We start from the raw sequence: 18,806 nt of genomic DNA, 5'->3' as shown, positions 1-18,806 counted from the left end.
GGCTAAGGAAAAGTCTCTCATCTTACCCTTGGCAACCCTTGGGATGGGTAATTCTTTGGGTGCAGGGGCTGTCCTGTTCATGATAGGATGTTCCAAGGCATCACCGGCCTCCACCTACCTATGTTGAAGCACTACCCACCACCTTCTGCCTTGATGTGACAAACAAGAATGACTCCAGATATTCTGAATGTCCTCTGGGGTATGGGAGCAAAATATTTTCTGGTTTGGAATCTGCAGACTACATGACTTCTCAAGTATTAAAATTCAGAAACTGATAGAATAACTAAATAATTACTGCAGCATATAACTAGCTTTGTTTTGCTTTGATTTAGAGACAGGGTCTTGCTCCATGGCCCAGGCTGGAGGGCAGTGGCACAATCATGGCTCACTGCAATCACCACCTCCTGGGCTCAATCAATCCTCCCAGCTCAGTCTACTGAGTAGCTGGGACCACAGGTGCATGCTATTGCACCTGATGTAATTTGGTTTTTTTTGTAGAGACATGGTCTGCTAGGTTGCTCATGCTGCACTTAAGCTCCTGGCTCAAGTGGTCCTCCCACCGCTGTCTCCCAAAGTGCTGGGATTACAGGGGTGAGTGACCATACCCAGCCCTTATAACTAGTTTTTAAAATGCACCTAAAGGAACCCAGTTAATATATATGGTGCCATTAGAATATAAGTCAACAATGTCCTGGAATAAATGTTTAATAGTGGGGAAAAATGTAAAGGAAAGATTAGGAGCTTCAGTGATGTCCTCCTTTTGGATCCAGATGTAAGACTTGTCCAGGCTATAAAATAATTCACAGGAAAAACATATGACACCTGATATAGTTTGGCTCTGTGTCCCCACCCAAATCTCATGCTGAATTGTCATCCTCAGTGTTGGAGGTGGGGCCTGGTGGGAGGTGATTGGACCATGGGGTGTTTTCTAATGGTTTCTCATCATCACCCTAGTGCTGTCTTCTCATAGAGTTTTCATGAGATATAGTTGTTTGAGAGTGTGTAGCACCTTCCTGTTCACTCTCTCTCTCCCCTGCCAGCCATGTGAATATGTGCTTGCTTCCCCTTCGCCTTCCATCATAAATGTAAGTTTCCTAAGGCCTCCACAGAAGCAGACGCCTGTACAGCCTGCAGAACTGTGAGCTGATTAAACCTCTTTTCTTTATCAATTATCCAGTTTCAGGTATGTCTTTATAGCAGTGTGAAAATGGACTACTACAAGAAACTGGTACCAGAAAAGTGGGACATTCCTATGAAGATACCTGAAAATGTGGAAGCAGCTTTAAAATTGGGTAAGGAGCAGAGGCTGGAACAGTTTGGAGGGCTCAGAAGAAGGCAGGAAAATGAGGGTAAGTTTGGAACTTCCTAGAAACTAGTTCAATGGTTGTGATCAAAATGCTGATAGTGATTTGGACAGTGAAGTCCAGCGGAGGTCTCAGATGGAGATGAGAAACTTTTTGGGAATGGGAGTGAAAGTCACTCTTGCTATGCCTTAGCAAAGAGACTGGTGGCATTGTGCCTCTGCTCTAGAGATCTGTGAGACTTTTAACTTGAGAAATGATTTAGGGTATCTGGTAGAAGAAATTTCTAAGCTGCAAAGCATTCAAGATTTAGCCTGGCTGTTTCTAACAGCACATGTTCATATGTGTTCACAAAGACATGATCTGAAATCTGTCATTGAATCTGAATGAATCAATCTGCAATTGAAACTTATATTTAAAAGGGAAGCAGAGCATAAAAGTTTGGAAAATTTGCAGTCTCATCACGTGATAGAAAAGAAAATCCCACTTTCAGGGGATGAAATCAAGCCAGTGGCAGAAATTTGCAAAAGTCTTAGTTATTAACATACTGTTCCTTTTGCAAAAGTTTGGAAATTTGCAAAAGTAGCTAAATGTTAACAGCAAAGACAATGGGGAAAATGTCTCCAGGGCATGTCCAGGGCTTTGTGACAGCCCCTCCCATCACAGGCCTAGAGGCCTAGGAGAGAAAACTGGTTCTGTGAGCCAAACAGAGGGCCCTGCTGCTCTGTGCAGCCTTGAGACATGGCATCCTGTGTCCCAGCTGCTTCAGCTCCAACCATGGCTATAAAGGGCCCCAGATACATCTCAGGCCACTGCTCCAGAGGGTGCAAGCTGTAAGAAGCCTTGGCAGCTTCCATGTGTGTTAAGCCTGCATGTGCACAGAGAGCAAGAGTTGAGGCTTGGAGCCTTTGCCTAGATTTCATAAGATTTAAGGAAACACCTGGATGGCCAGGCAGATGCCTGCTGCAGGAGTGGAGCCCTCATGTAGAACTTCTACTAGGGTAGTGGGGAAGGGAAAAGTTGGAGCCCCCACACAGAGTCTCCACTGGGGCACTGCCTAGTGGAGCTATGAGAAGAGGGCCATTGTACCCCAGACCCCAGAATGATACATCCACCAACAGCTTGCACAATGCATCTGGAAAAGCTGCAGGTGCTCAACACCAGCCAGTCAAAGCAGCCTAAGGAATGTACTGTCCAGAGCCACAGGTGCAGAGCTGCCCAAGGACTTGGGAGCCCACCCTTGCATCAGTATGGCCTGGATGTGAGACAAAGAGTCAAAGAAGTCAAAGAAGACTATTGTGAAGCTTTAAGATGTAATGACTTCCCTGCTGGGTTTTGGACTTGCATGAGGCCGGCAGCTCTTTTGTTTTGACTGACTTCTCCCTTTTGAAATGAGACCATTTACCCAATGCCTGTACTCCTATTGTATCTTGGAAGTAACTAACTTGTTCTTGATTTTACAGGCTGGTAGGCAGAAGGGACTTGCCTAGTCTCAGAAGACACTCTGGACTTGGGCTTTTGAGTTAATACTGGAATGAGTTAAGACTTTGGAGGACTATTGGGAAGGCATGATTGCGTTTTGAAATGTTAGGGGCCAGGGGGTGGAATGATATTGTGTAACTCTATGTCCCTACCCAAATCTCATGTTGAATTATGATCACCAGTGTTGGAGGTGGGGCCTGGTGGGAGGTGATTGTATCGTGAGGGTGGTTTTCAGTGGTTTAGCACCATTCTCCTACTGCTGTCCTGTGATAGCATTCTCATGAGATCTGGTTGTTTGAAAGCATGTAGCACCCACCCCCTCATTCTCTCTCTCCTGCCAGCCATGTGAAGATGTGCTTATTTCCCCTTCACCTTCCGCCATGATTGTCATTTTCCTGAAGCCTCCCCAGAAGCAGAAGCCTGTACAGCCTGCAGAACTATGAGTGGACTAAACCTCTTTTCTTTATCAATTACGAGTCTCAGGTAGGTCCCTATAGCAGTGTGAAAACGGACTAATACAACACCCATGTGAGAAGATACTGAAATGACAAGAAATGCATGTTGCAAGGCAATGTTTGCACAAGAATGAGGATTGATACTAATTTGAAGGGTAGGAAGGCAGACATTTGGGTGGTACAAAATCTACTGAACCTGCAGATTGAGATGCTACCCTGGAAAGAAGGAGCCCACCTGGGCAGAAGGGCGAGAGTCCTCAGTTTTCTCAGCCTGGCAGCCTTCTCCCCTTTCTCTGATTTCCTTGGTTAACAGAATCATGATTCCCGGGTTGAAATTTCTAGGAATCCTTTAAAGTGAAATCACTGCTGAGCACATTCTGTTCTGTCAGTTGGCCAGAAGCCTGTTATTCTGACTAGATCTAAACCACTTTAGGGCAGAGACAAAATCCAACCAAATATTTTTTTGCTACAAGCCATCACCATTGCTTGAGACACCGAAACAGCTCAATCAATGTTAGTCAGTTTGAATGAAACTTTTTAAAAGAAGGAAATATGCTGAAAACAAGAAATAGAAGAAAGGTTAGCAAAATGTCTGCATTTTCAGGTAAGGAACAGGATGCTGTAGAGGAGCAACCGTTTTCATCAAGTATTGAGAGTGAGACCCTGCCCAAGAGCTATGAATAGCTGGAGAGAGAAGCAGTGAGGCTCACTCTCACTCCACTGGAGTTTATGCAAAGTGGGCCTGGGAACAGGATAGGTTCACAGTGCTCAGAGCAGGGAGTGGGTGGTATCTAGGCCTGGCCTGAGGAGAGAGGCCCACCAGGTGCAGGGTATGGGAGCCTTTTTCCAGATTATAAAACGTCTGTTTTTCCAGGTTATAAAACAACCTGGGAACCAGGTCTGCTGCAGTCTAGGAGTTAAGTAAGTCTGTGTTAACGATGGGTCAGGCCTCCCTGAAACTTCACTGAAAACTTTGTTAACCCAGGTTGACTGTATCAGTGACTATCATTAATCTCTGTATAGGAGCTTTAAAAAAAGAGACTCATTATATGACTTATTCGAAAAGAAATCTAGATATATATAAAATCTTATTTTTTACCAGAGCTTGATGGGTTAAGAGAGAAAGAGAGAGGAGACTCATGTGCTACCCAGTGTGTTCCGAGAGACTCATCCACATCCCAAGAAGTGGGGGCAGGAGGTCACTCTCATTATTGAGTTCCTATTATAAATTTTATATACGATATTTCATTTAACTTTCTCAACATCCCTCAAAGATAGATATAACTATCCCTATTTTGAAAGGAGAAACTTGAGCTCAGAATTTGAAAAGCCTACTGAGTTTATGAACCTCATAATGGAAGGAGTTGTGATTTATCTCAGTCTCCCTTCTCTCTGATATGAAGCAATAATTAGGTCCCCACCCAGGGACCAAGAGTAAATTAACTCTAATTTACTACTGGAATTTCACCACTTATATTCCTTTCAAAACATGCCCATTTTCTAGTTGAGGAAAATACAGTTATACTAGTTCTCAACTCACTTAAGTTTTTAGCGTTGCCAAAGTAGAGAAAGAAACATTTTTATTATTATTATTTTCTCCAATCAAGCTCCTGAAAAGTTGCTAACAGAAAGGAACTCGAGATTCAGGTGTCCCCCTCTCGCCCTTCCCTTCCAATCTTTAGTTGGTTAATGGAGTCTGTATGGGAAAATATGAAACAATTTCTCAGATAGAAGCAGAGCCAGCTTACAGGGTGGAGTAGAAAAGCTATGGACCTGCAGTCAGAAGGAGTTCAAGCTGACCCAACACTCACCAAGTGTGCAGCGTGGGCCAGTCGCTTTAGCTCTCTGAACCTCAGTGTGCTCATCTTTAATTAGGATATTAGGAGCCATTTCCCAGGGTTGTTGCAGAAGGTAGCCACACTCCCTAGATATTGACCATGAATGAGGAGAATGTGTGTGTGACCCATGGCAAATCTTCGAGCCTCTCTGGTTCTTATTTTCTGTTGACCCAACAAAGCTCAGTGGTAACCTTTGCCTCAGTGTTGGCCTGGCCTTTGGAAACCTCATATAGTGAAGGTGATATGTTACATGTAAGTGAGAGCATTATTATAAAATGTTATGTGAGATAATAATAATTCATTTCCCTTTGAAACATGATCCTCAGTAATGGCTAAGGGTGCCAGTGTGCGATTTGAATCACTCTGCACTCTAGTCCATAACAATTAAAGAAGCACACCCCACTCTCTGTGAGATTCACTCTCCCTTTCCTTCTGCTGAATCATGCTATTTCCATTTCCAATGAGAGGAAAGTGCAATGTGCAAAGTCTCTAATTGCAAGACAGATGAGTTGATTAAGTATGTTTCAAATAATTATTTACTTTCTAAAAGTTAGACTGTTGAGTTCCACATTTTAAAATGTAGACATTTAAAAGATTTTAATGTCTAAATTCAAGTCATACATACTTTTTTAGAAATACATCTGTTGGTAAAGACAAGTATATTTTTGTACAAATGTATCAACCTCGATGACCACAAAACTTTGCAAGAAGAATCTTAATATGTTATAACAGAGTTGGGGGTTTGGAGAGAAAATGCCACTGTTCCTAAGTCTTGGAACTCCTGCTTTCAATGAGTCCTGTGTGTTTCCACTCACATTCATGATCCAATTATTTATGGCCTGTCCCTGTACACTTGGTTTTCATTTGCTGGTTCTCTGCTATGTTCCACCTCCCAAGCAGGCTGCGATAGAGCAAGGGCCAACAAACTTCCTTGATGATCCCTAGTGAATTTATCTCTAACCATTTGCAATGGCCAAATGAACGTGCACACATGCAAATATCCATACACATAACATACATGTAACTGAAACTAAAAACTCATGAAACATTACTTACACTCCAGCATGTCATGCTCTCTGGTATTTTTTTATTCTTTCCTATTTTCTTTAAAAAATATGTAGCTTTCACAATTTTCTGAAAAATTAGCATACATATTTGAGAAACACTAACAGAAAATAAGGCTCAGTCATTGGTTTTGAATAGCAATGGGTTTGAATCCCAGATTCACCACTTACTCTGGACGAGTTGCTTTAAAAATCTCAGTATCACCAGTTGTAAAATGGGAATAATAATAACATTCAACTTAGCTGATTTTTGTAAGATAAAATGAAGATAAATTTGGAGGAATGGCCAGTGTGTGACTGATGCTGAATAGATACTATCTCCTATTCAAGCCTGCAAAGTTGATGAGGCAACATGATTTTCCAGGTTATATAACAAAATGCACCCCAAAGAGGTGGAATACAGAAAACCAAAAGAAGCAAGAAATTAGGGTCCTCTGTCTGTTGAAAGAATTTGGTTCTTCGAGCTACAGTTAAGCAAGCCTGAGGCCTAATTTCTGCTTTTCATCAAATTCAGCCTAACAGCCAAAGAGTTGGTCCTCCTTGTGAGTGACATCCTCTGGTTTCACGGCCACTTCATGGGTTCTCAGGGCCTTCACCTGGGTGGGTTCTAGGCCTACCTTCATTTTCATCCTGGGGGTGGATTTTCAAGTTCATCACCACGTGGAGTGTAATAGCAGACATTGCATTTAACTTTTCTGATGTTCCATTTCACTAACTAAGGAATGGAGATAATAACAAGCATTTCATAGGACTGTAAGGAGGAGTCAAGATATAACATATTGAAAGAGACTAGCATTGGGGAAGGAAGGATCAGTCGAAAGTTTTCAATAAATATTAGTTCTTGAATTCTTCCTCTTCCCACTAACTTCCCTACATTCATTATTACCACATACTCTCACCTCTTAGCATGGTGAGAATGGTCACATTTAACCAATGGGCACATGAGACTGGTTTGCTGGAATCTGAGACTGGTTTGCTGGAATCATAGTTTTTATGTTTTAGGGAAACACTTTGAAGTATCTAAGGATGGAATATACGGTATTTGGGATTTCCTTACATTATTACAAGATGGGGGAAGTGGGTGGGCATGTATATGAAAACACATTGGCTTTAGTTGGTGTAAACCAAATATAAAATTCTAAGCTCCCTCCCTCACTCTGACCATCTGAATGGATCTCTCTTTTCAGCAAGGCCATTCCAAAGCTAACCTGAAAAATGAATTCAGGCCATGATGGGAAGTGGAGGGGGTTGGACAAGCCTCATTACACCTCATCTCTTTTGGATTTACTAACAGAACAAACTTTTTTAGTCTGATAAGAAACATGTACAATCATTTTCTCTGAAACTTGTTACCAGGTGGCTTCATCTGCAGGGTAAAACTTTGTTCTCTACAACCCCTTATTATCCTAAACTAGACATTCCTTTCTATTGATTCCAGGTGGTTAGATAGTAACTTAACCCTTTCAACCAACTGCCAATCAGACAAATTTTAAATCTACACACAACCTGGAAACCCACACTTCCAGTTTCCCCCCTTTCCATACCAAACCAATGTACATCTATATATATTTGATTGATGTCTCATGTCTCCTGAAAATGTGTAAAATTAAGCTGTACCCTCACCACCTTGACCACACGGTCTCAGAATCTCCTGAGGGCTGTATCTCAGTCACTAGATACTCATATTTGGCTCAGAATAAATCTCCAAATATTTTACAGAGTTTGACTCTTTTCAATAACATTGGTAGTTACTGATTCTATGAGAGGAATACAAGGAAGGTCGTGATACTTTTGTGTTATTTTTATACATGTTAGAAATTTATGTAATAAGGGGATAAAATGTATATCAGGAAGTGAATGTAAAGTTAAAATGCATACCACACATGAGAGGTGGAAGGCAGTGGATTATAATAAATAACCTGTTAAAGACTGAGTATATTAATTCGATGATTATTTTGTTGTGCACCTACTAAGTGCCAGGTGCTGTGTGAGGTTCTGATGGTAGACAGTGAACAAGACAGACTCAGTTACTGCTCTCGAGTAGCCTACATACCTATAAGAATGGAGACAAGTAAACAGGTGATTAAAATCAGGAGCTTCCAGGAGAACACCCAAGCATTCCCCAGCGTTACCAGGTCATCCTTCCAGTGTTTGAGCAGGAAATGCTGGGAGGTGTCTGTGGGACTCCGCTAAGTGCTGCCCTCTAGAGGTGTCACTGAGAAAAACACTTCCAAGTCCAGACCAGAGTCCCTCAGTAACTAACTGCCTGAGGGTTTTCCTCGGGGTAACTCATGGACAGACTCAGGAGATCTTGTCCCTCGGGTGGCAGCCGAAAAGGAGGGTTTCAGGTGAGGTGGCATCCTGTGAAAGGAAGTTCTAGCGCGCCCCTTCAGCCTCACAGCGCCGTGTGGACCTGAACCTTGGGACGGCACTTTCTTCATTGCTTCACGAGGGCCTGGGACTTTAGCCTCACCCTTTCTCAATCCTATGAAGAAATAAGCACACAAGAAATCCAAACACTGCCATTCCAGGTTGTTTTCTTTGTACGAATGAATACCCTGTCACCCAGACATCAGCTCTACAGCTCAGGGACATGTTCAGAGCCCGGGTAGGAAGAGTTCAGCAGGAGGGAGGGAGGGAGGGGCAAGGCTGGGAGGAACCCAGACTCCCTGGCCTCCAACCAGCTTGACTGAAGGCGGGGGCAGGGCTGACTGCAGACCTTGCTCAGGCTTCTGGGGTCTCAGTGCCCTAAGGCTGATGATCACAACCCAGTCCTCAGCCTCACAAGCACCATCCCACTTGCCAATCCCACCCCACCTCAGTCACCCTCCTGCCAGGACCACCCACCGTTCCTTAGGTTTGTCCTGAATTGGACGCTTTATTAATTGCTGGCACACACCCCCCATGATCTCTAGATCCTGGTCCTGTGCGATCATAGATCCACAACAAACTCTGTTCCATGGAGCAAGCTAGAAACCCCCAAATTCCTGAACTTTCACCATAAAGAACTCCATTAAACTATAAGTAACCACTGCAAACACAACTACCATTTATTACTTGATGTTGATGCATGCAGGTCAGGCCCTGTATCATGCATTTTGAAAACATTACAATATTCTGTTTAAGAAAATGTTCTATCCCCATTTTGCAGATGAGGAAACTAAGGCTTGAAGATGTTAAGTGATGATTCCCAGATCACACAGCTATTTTGAGGCAGAGTTAAGATTGGTACCAGATCATATCAACAGTGAAATACAGGAAATCTTGATAAGTGTCTACTTTGACTTTTATTTTATTGATTCTGCCCATTAAGTCAACTGCATTGTTATGCAATAACTGGTTTTCATAGTTGTATTAAATATCTGCATCCACTCAGAGCTTCTGATCAGATTGAGACAGACTTATTGCTGGCTGCCATTCCAACCAAAGTGACTACACTCAGGACAAGGTGTGATTTATTTCAAAGTTTAAATCACTGATATAGATCAGCAATAGAGTATATTATCATCAATATTAGATTGATTTAATTTTTTTAAGGATGATATGAAATAGCAGCCATACTTCAGAATCCTAATAGTGTATGTTTAATCAGCACTTGTACACTTGCTACTTTTCTGAGTGCTTTGCATGACTTTGAAATTTAATCTTCATACCAACCTATAACATAGGTACCATAAGTATTCCCATTTCATAGATTAGGATACTGAGACACAGAGAGATTTAACAATGTGTCCAAAGTCAAGAAGCCAGGACATGACAACGGTGATATTAAACCCACACAGCCATGTCACAAGCCAGAGATTTTCATTAAAAATAATGTTGCTGTGGGGACTTTAATTCCTTCCTGAAATTGAGAATTCTATTCTATAGTGTCCCGTATTCTCCAGGAGGGAAAATTATAATTGCAAGAGTTATAACTATGCAACAGCTATGACCTATTTCACCCTTAGCAGGGCTCCTACAAACTGAGCTGATGTAAATTATAGCAGAGGGCCCTTGGTGGCAGAATCTTTGGTGGCCATTGGCCCATGGCATACCCATGCTGGGGACACAAAGGTTGTGGTCTGATCTCACTCAGAGACATATGCTTTCCTAAGATATGACAACATCGTAATTAGAAGAACTGCATGATCCTTTAACTGCAGTGATATCCCCTCTCAAATCATGCCCTCATCATGGACATGGGAGCCATCAAGGTGGAAGTAAAGTGAACTAGAAGATTGAGCAACTATGTGCTGTGATCCATGCCCTTTTCTTGATGATCTAGTGTAAATTTCAAAATGGCCACCACCAGCCTCCTCTGTGTGCTCTGCCAAGCTCAGAAATCTTATATTTTCCAAATTATGTACCAGACAGAAGCCATTCAAGGTTAAAAGTCTACAGTGCTATGGAATGAATTAATAAGAGCCCATTTACTGTTTCTGCTTCCAGTTTGAAGAGAAATTTCTGGAACCTGCAAAAGATTTGGAAAAGTTAAGAAATAGTAAGATCAAGTCTCTAAGTGCCTCTGAGGAGGGTATCTATAGAAGGTACACAGGGAGGTTTGAACAGCCAGCAATGCTTACATGTGTGTAGGGTTGTAGTTGGTGATGGTGGAGAGGGAGAAATTCATAAAATGGAAAGGATGGGCTCCTAGAGCAGGTCTGGCAACTCTTTCCAGGCTGAAAAGGCCAGACTTCTATTTGTATTTGCTGGAGAACCATCTCCAGCACCCTGAGGATCCCTTTTCTTGCTTTCCTGCTTTTGGCACCATGAGTGAGCTGTGGTCATCAACTCAGGATCTCATATAGCCCACCCCATCCAAAGACACACAAGGACATGTTTTAGACAAAAGGAGTTGAAATAGGTCCATTTTGAATTGTTTCTCTTATAAGTTTGACAAGGTGATATCTTTGCAATATTGTCTGCTTAGATAACGAGACAGTGTTGACTTGGTTGGAAGTCCAGGTCACAGGGTGAGGAGGGACATGAGCCAGGGTAGAAGCCATGGGGTAAGAAACACAGAGCCTGCCCTGCACACACTGTCTAATGGGGGTATTGAAGGGCACACAAAGAGCCTACATAGAAGCTTCTCTCAGAACTGTGTTTAATGTCTTCAACAGCATGAGACTTACTTTGAGAAATTCCCATGTTAAATGGCATCTGGCTGGTGGCCTGTTGCAGTCCCTCCCAACTTCTTCCTAAGATATCAAGAAGATAAATCAACACAGACAATACAAGCGACCTATTCTGTAGCTGGATGGGGAATAAAAACATAAATGAAGTAACAGTATAAAAAGTAAAAGAGAGCTTGATAAGAAAAAGCACTTCCAGAAGCTAAAAATAAATTCCTATTTCATTTGAACAGTTGCCAGGCAATTTTTTTTTTTCATTTTATACATTTAGTCATTTCCACAACCACTTTTTCATCCTGAAAGGGTGGGATTCATAGAAATTTCACTCTGCCTTTTTTTTTTCCTATTTTCTAAAGATGGGAGTTTGTTGTTCCAGCAAGTGCCAATGGTTGAGATTGACGGGATGAAGCTGATGCAGACCAGAGCCATTCTCAACTACATTGCCAGCAAATACAACCTGTGTGGGAAAGACATAAAGGAGAGAGCCCCATATAGTATATTTTCCGTTCTTCCATCAACAGAGAACACAGAGTGATTTAGGTCCTTCTGTGAGTGGGCAGGACCGTGGAAGGAGCATCACGACTAGCAGCAGGCTGGGCCTTGGGCATATACGCTGGTGTCCAGTATTGCAGAGTCCCATGGAGATGAGAAAAGAGTGAATATGGGGAGGGTTCAGGCCAGTGTGATTCTAGAAGACAATGCAGCCTATGAATCCAGCACCCTGACAGAGGTTTCCAAACGCTGATGAACCATGAACTCAGGAGGATGGGGAATCATGATTCCAGGTGCTCAGGACTTCAGAGGCTGGACTCCAGCCAACAGCTTAGGACAAGGCATAGAATGTTTGAGAGTTGGTAGATGAAGGCCTGGGGAGAGAATGCTGCAAAGGAGCTAAATCTCAGGTTCCAGTAATTCCAAGAATGGTGACCAGGAACCTAAGTTTCCAGCCAGTTGTATGAACTGGTCAACTTGACTAAGGTTTGAGAGGCTGGTGCCCAAGATACTAGGCTTACCTAAGTGCAGCATTTGATACAGACCTAAGCAGCCAGACTGATTTTGCATCAGCAAAGCTGGGAGGAGGGGTCTCCTCCTTTGCTGGCAGTTCCTTGAGAAGTCCAATATAGAGTTACCAATGACCTAGCAATTCCACTACCAGGTCTACATCCAGGAGAAAGGAAAACACATCCTCACTAATCCATGCACAGAAATGTTCATAGGAGAATTATTCATGATATGCAAAAGGTGGAAACAACCCAAATGTCCACCCATGGATGAATGGAGGAACAAGATGTGCTGTAGTAGACAATGGAATATTCTTGGGCTATGAAAAGACATGAAGTACTGATGCATGCTACAACATGGGTGAGCCTTGAAAACATGTGCTGTAAAAGAAACCAGACACCAAAGGCCACATGTGACATGAATTCTTTTGTATGAACCATCCAGACCATTTGAGTCCAGAAAGGAAATCAGTTGTTGACAGGGGCTGGAGAAAGGGGACAATGGGGAATGGCTGCCAAAGCATGTGCTACTGCTTTCCCAGGTGATAAAAATGTTCTGGAATTAGACAGTGATAGTATTTGCAGAATTCTGTAAATGTACTAAAAATTACTGAATAATATTCTGTTAAGGGGTGGCAATTATGGTATGTGAATACATGTCAATAAAGCTGTTATTTAAAAGTATTCGCCAGGTATGGTGGCTCACGCCTGTAATCCCAGCATTTTGGGAGGCCGAGGCAGGCAGATCACCTGAGGTCGGGAGTTCAAGATCAGCCTGGTCAACATGGCAAAACCCCATCTCTACTCAAAATACAAAAATTAGCCAGGCGTAGTGGCAGGTGTCTGTGATCCCAGCTACTTGGGAGGCTGAGGCAGGAGAATCGTTTTAATACGGGAGGCGGAGGTCGCAGTGAGCCAGGATTGCACCACTGCACTCCAGCCTGGGTGACAGAGCAAGACTCTGTCTCAAAGAAAAATAAAATACAGGGCCAGGCACAGTGGCTCATGCCTGTAATCCCAGCACTTTGGGAGGCCGAAGCGGGTGGATCACGAGGTCAAGAGATCAAGACTCTCCTGGCCATCATGGTGAAACCCAGTCTCTACTAAAAGTACAAAAATTAGCCGGGCGTGGTGGTGTGCACCTAAGGTCCCAGCTACTCGGGAGGCTGAGGCAGGAGAATCACCTGAACCCAGGAAACAGAGGTTGCAGTGAGCCGAGATTGCCCCACTGCACTCCAGCCTGGTGACAGAGCGAGGCTCTGTCTCAAAACAAACAAACAAACAAACAAAATAAATAAATAAAAGTTTTGTAGGAAACACAGTTTGAAATGAGAAGAAAGAAGATGTCCTATGATATGCACTGGTTTTAACTATATGAATAATTTTACCATGTTTGCCAATTTTACTATGTAAACAATTTTCCCACGTTACCATGGGAATATTAGGTGAGGTCTTGAAACACAATCATGACTAGAATTGGCCAACATCATATGGAGAAGGTAATGGAACAATGTTTTATGGAAAATAATTGAGAGAGCTTCTTTTTTTTGTTTGTTTTTTGAAAATTAGTAACTTGCTTGAAAAAATATATTTTTTAGGGATATCTTTTAAAGACATACCTTATTTCCTAGTTTTTCCTTTATTTATTTTATTTTTTTCTTTTTTAAGAACTTCTAATATTGGGCATAAAATTGAGCCTGGGATGTGTAGTATGATGAGAGAGGAAAACAGACACGTTCGAGATCACTGTGCTGGGGAGGCTGTCTTGGGATTATGTAAATGGCAGTGCTTTAGCCATATGAATCACGCTAAGCTTATGTGTAAAACAAACCACAGCAGAGTGAGCAAACCCTATTTGTAGCATCAGTGGTTACTTGCAGTGATTCCACTAATTTCTCTCATGACTATGACGCTGGACAGGTCACCGATGTTTCTTGTACCTGTATTTGGTCATGTGTATAACAAACATTTTAGATATAAATCTATCACAGTAGAGTGTTCTGAGAAATAAATGTAAATATATTTATAAAAATCATAGCCTAATGACTAGCATATAAAAGGCACACAGTGGAGCTGAATTACTTTCCTGTCACCTAATGCTTCACTGTCTCCGGTGTTTAAACATAAAATCTAAGGCAGAAGGCACTCAGCAGTTTGGTTATTTTTGTCTTACGGGGTCGAAGTGTGTACAGAAGGTAGGGCAGGTTTGAGTGAAAAGCTTCTTCATTACTCATTGCATCCACCTGAGGAAAAAGATGCAAAGCTTGCCCTGATCAAAGAGGGAACAACAAGCCATTATTTTCCTGTCTTTGAAACTGTACCTGGGAGCTTCTGGATAACTAAACACATGGAGCTTCTTGGAGGGTGGCCTGTCCAGGGAAGGCATGGAAGGTCCATGCCCCTTCCCCAGATCTCGCCCTAGGCATTTCTTCAGCTTTTTAGTGGCTACATGATTTAAGCCTCAAAACTACAATAGAGAATTATTCAGTCAGATATATGGATTACCACCTAACAAGGATAAAGTAAATCTAAAGTCACAGTCAATACTCTGCCTCAAGTGGAAACTGTGATGTTTCTGTCTGGATCACTGCCAAGTTTGCAGAACAACAAGAACCAAAAATCAAGAGAGAAGAACTTCATTCGGCTTTAGGGTGACCCACAGCAAAGTCTGACAAATGGAAAGAGGTCCAGTGAGAACCTCAAACTTAATGTACTGTGAGGCTATCTTGAAAAACAGGCTCCTGGACCTCTGCTCTTATGCTGCTTCTTTTATGACAAATAACACCTTTAGATCGCACGACAAAAAAAAGTAACACGAAAGACTACAAAAGAAATGAAAAGAAAGTCCTGATTCTACAAAGGATGCTAAGCAGATGAGAACCAATACCAAAACCAAGGACCAACCTGAGAATAAAAAGTGAAAGAGTTCAATGCAAAGAGAAAAGAGTTCAGCCCAGGTGCTGACTTGCCACAATGCACAAGGAGCCTTTGTGGATACAGCACCTGGTTGACGGCTGGGGTCCATGGTAACGGGCAACATAGATCATGTCTTGTTGCAACTTCCAGAAAAACTGTGGAAGTGAAGACAGTCCAAATGAGAATAAGCAAAAGGTGTTTATACAGAGCTTGCTATAGAAAGGAAGTCAGCCGCCATCTTTTGTATTTATCAGAGATTCAGAGGTAGGCAGGAAAGTCTGAGAGATTCATGGTAGAAAAAGTTATGTCCTGATTGCTGGCCTAGGGATGCTGTAAGCTGGCTAACTAGAAGTGTGGATTTCTATGGGATTAGTCAGAGATCCATATTTTGCTTTCTGTGGTTGGTCATAAATTGAAAATAGAGGCAAAAATTAGGGAAGCTGGCAGTTATTGACCAATGCTGGTGTATTTGACTGTTGTAAGGGTCATGATAGAAGCTGTTTAGTCTATAAGGGCACTAAGAGTTTAGAGGGTTTCTTAGCAGTTTGGCTGCAATAACAAAATACCATAGACTGGGTAGCTTAAAGAACAGATGTTTCTATCTCACAGCTCTGCAGGCTGGGAAGTACAAGATCAATGTGCCAGCAGATTTCACATCTAGGGAGCACCTGTTCCTTGGATCATAGACAGCCAATCTCTGGCTATGTCCTCACATGGCAAACATGCCAAGGGAGTTCTCTGAGAACCCTTTTATAAGGGGACTAATGTCATTCATGAAAGCTCCACCCCCATGACTTGATCATCTCCTGAAACCCCCACCTACTAATGGCTTGAAAGAATATATTTTTTAGGGATCTCTTCTAAAGATTTGGGGGTCAGGATCTCAACATATGAATTTTTGGGAAACATAAACATTCAGTCCATAACACAAGGCAACAGAAAAATAAAATAGTACCTGTGTATTTTTGGGGCATTGACCTTCACTTCCAAAAAGCTTTCCTTGATGTTAATGGAGCACCTGACTCTCAAGGCATGGTATAAAAATAGACTGTGAATAAGAATTCTACCATTTCTACCAAAGAGCCCATGATATGTGCATTTGAACAATGTATATTACAATATAGCATTGAAGTTGTTTTGTTTGTGTACCAAGTCATTATCCATACGTTTGTATGTATACATAGTGTGAAAATGTATTGTCAAAATATTATCTTAAATCAATGTTGCCATATGTTTTCTCTTTTTATTATTTATGATGTCAATGTGCTGAGATATTTTAATAAATATCATATATCACTCAAAAACTTTATTATTAAAAATGTATAGATCTGGTGTAGTCCAAAGAAATGTTTTATGAACATATATACACCAAGGATCTAAAGAGCAAAGTTAACCTTTTATCTTTGATTTATCACGTATCAGTCACTCCACCCCTGTTTGCCTCACTCAAACACATTATTATTATTATTATTATTATTATTATTATTATTATTTTGCATTTCAAAGTAAGTTGCAGACATCTTTGCAGTTCACCCTGGGACACAGTGGCATGCAGATTATAACACAGTCAAAGCAGTAAGAACCACCATTGCAAGAAAGAGGATGAATTAAAGTTCACCCAGGCATATTTCAGATCCCAGAGCAGGAAATGAGGAGGGCAGATGAGGAGAAATGAGGATTCTGAAATAGTCTACTCGTGGGAGAAGAGTGCTGTCATGAAGGTGGAGTCACTGCCCAAGAGAGACTGGAGAGAGAGAGAGTGTGTGTAGAGCCACTGAACATCAGGGCTGCACACTGTAGGGCCTGGGGCAGACAGGACATGCTGCAGCAGGGGAAAAGCCCCTGGCCCATGTGGAAGATGCAAGCTGGGTGGGTGCTGTGGATGCCATAGTGATGTGGAATGAGAGGAGAAAATGGGAGCCTGGGCTCCAAACAAGGAGTAAGCAGAGCCACACTTCTTACTCTCTCACTGAATCAGGTAACATGGAGAAAGATCTGGATCTTTGCACCTGCCCAGTAAGGAAGCAGAGGTAGGAGAGGGAGAGTCAGCCTGGACAAACTCAGGGAGAAGCAGAGGGCCCAGCCTCACTGCACATGTGTTCCTGATCTGTTTCCTCTGATTCTCCAGGTGTTGAAGAGCCATGGACAAGACTACCTCATTGGCCACAAGCTGAGCCGGGCTGACATTCACCTGGTCAAACTTCTCTACCACGTGGAAGAGCTTGACACCAGCCTCATCTGCAACTTCCCTCTGCTGAAGGTGACCCATTTCCCAGTCCTCAAGAGGCAGCTCCTCATCTCCCATCTTGGGATCTAGTATCTGGGCCCTTGAACTGGCCACATTCTGACCTCAGCCTTCTCCAGGTCTTCAGGGCCCCCCAGGTCTCCAAAATGAGCTTCCAGGTCCTGATTCTGAGGCATGGAAATGCCTTCTTGTTATGCCAAGGAAATTACATGTGCATGCTACCCCAAGAATATTTCGCTTTTTATAATGCCAAGGACCCAGGACTCAGCATCTCTCCTCATCCCTCTATTTCACTGTGGTTTCTGTTCCTGAGTTCTCTGTGATGCCCTTTATCCCAATATGCCCTTATCTTCCCACACCAAGTGTGTCTGAGCAGGGCCCTTTCCATCTGGTTCCTTCCTTATGCTCTGGCTCTTGCTGTCAGATAACTGAGTTCCTTGTGCACAGCTCTCCCAACACGCTGCCCACGAAAGCTATATCTCTCTATGGGAAAAAGTGGTCCCATGGTTTGTCCTTAACATTTTCTATTTTCATTTCTAACTCAATTTTCCCATATCTTCACTTCTTCTGCTTAGAGACTGATCTGTGCTGATATCTCACAGGCACATTGATCTTTTTCATCTTCTACAAGACCCATGAATCTACAAGATTCATGTGTAAGAAAGAGGGTAGGAAGACTGAACTGAATAAAGTCTTAAAGACATTTTTTGGGAAAATGCTAGTGAGCTGCATGTTCTTCCTCTTATCTTCATTTCTCACATAGTGTCTCTTTCTGCCTCCCTACTGGTGCTGATAGAGAGAACTCAGGTGGTCTTTGTGTAGGAGGGGCATAGATTCCCTGGGTTGTGTTAATGGTGGTGTTAGCCCTTGGCTTCACTCTGAGGCTGTGCTTTGTGCATTGCGGGCCCTGAAAATCAGAATCAGCAAACTCCCCACAGTGAAGAAGTTTTTGCAGCCTGGCAGCCTGAGGGAGCTTCCCATAAATGCGAAAGGTTTACAAGAAGCAACGAAGATTTTCAAGGTTTGATAAAGCAGGCATGGATGCCAAGAACATGCAATACCAATATTCTAAAGTTTTGCAACAATAAATTGCTTTATCTAAATGTTGGTTGTGGCTATTGTGAAGTTAATAAACTTTTTAAAAATTGTATGCTAATTACATAGTAAAATGCCTATGACCAGATTTAGTTAAAATTGATTTCTTTTCATTAGTATCTGATGTGAAATCAGATTTCCAAACTCCCCATAAATTTTCTTGGAATTAAAAATTTAGTACAAAAGTAAAATGTAGACTATGTGGTTTGTTTGACTTTTTCAAGAATTGTCCTGCAACATTTGTCAAATGGCCTATCAGAAAGTCATGTATAGAAATTTACTTCTGACATTCTGC

The 18,806-nt window shown here is 42.2% G+C and overlaps 1 protein-coding gene across 1 annotated transcript; it reads left to right on the top strand.

Annotated features, from left to right (window-relative positions):
- The first annotated feature begins 2,430 nt into the window (after positions 1-2,430).
- On the top strand, positions 2,431-18,443 carry LOC103784121 (glutathione S-transferase A3-like). The gene is made up of 6 exons (XM_055114408.2): positions 2,431-2,562; positions 10,572-10,623; positions 11,611-11,748; positions 14,439-14,572; positions 17,300-17,431; positions 18,300-18,443. The coding sequence occupies exons 1-6, from the start codon at positions 2,431-2,433 to the stop codon at positions 18,441-18,443; spliced, it is 732 nt and encodes a 243-aa protein (XP_054970383.1).
- The last annotated feature ends 363 nt before the right edge of the window (positions 18,444-18,806 follow it).

Source organism: Pan paniscus, chromosome 5 (genome assembly GCF_029289425.2).
Source record: "Pan paniscus chromosome 5, NHGRI_mPanPan1-v2.0_pri, whole genome shotgun sequence".
NCBI classification, from domain to species: domain Eukaryota; kingdom Metazoa; phylum Chordata; class Mammalia; order Primates; family Hominidae; genus Pan; species Pan paniscus.
This window is presented reverse-complemented; position numbering and strand designations above follow the sequence as displayed.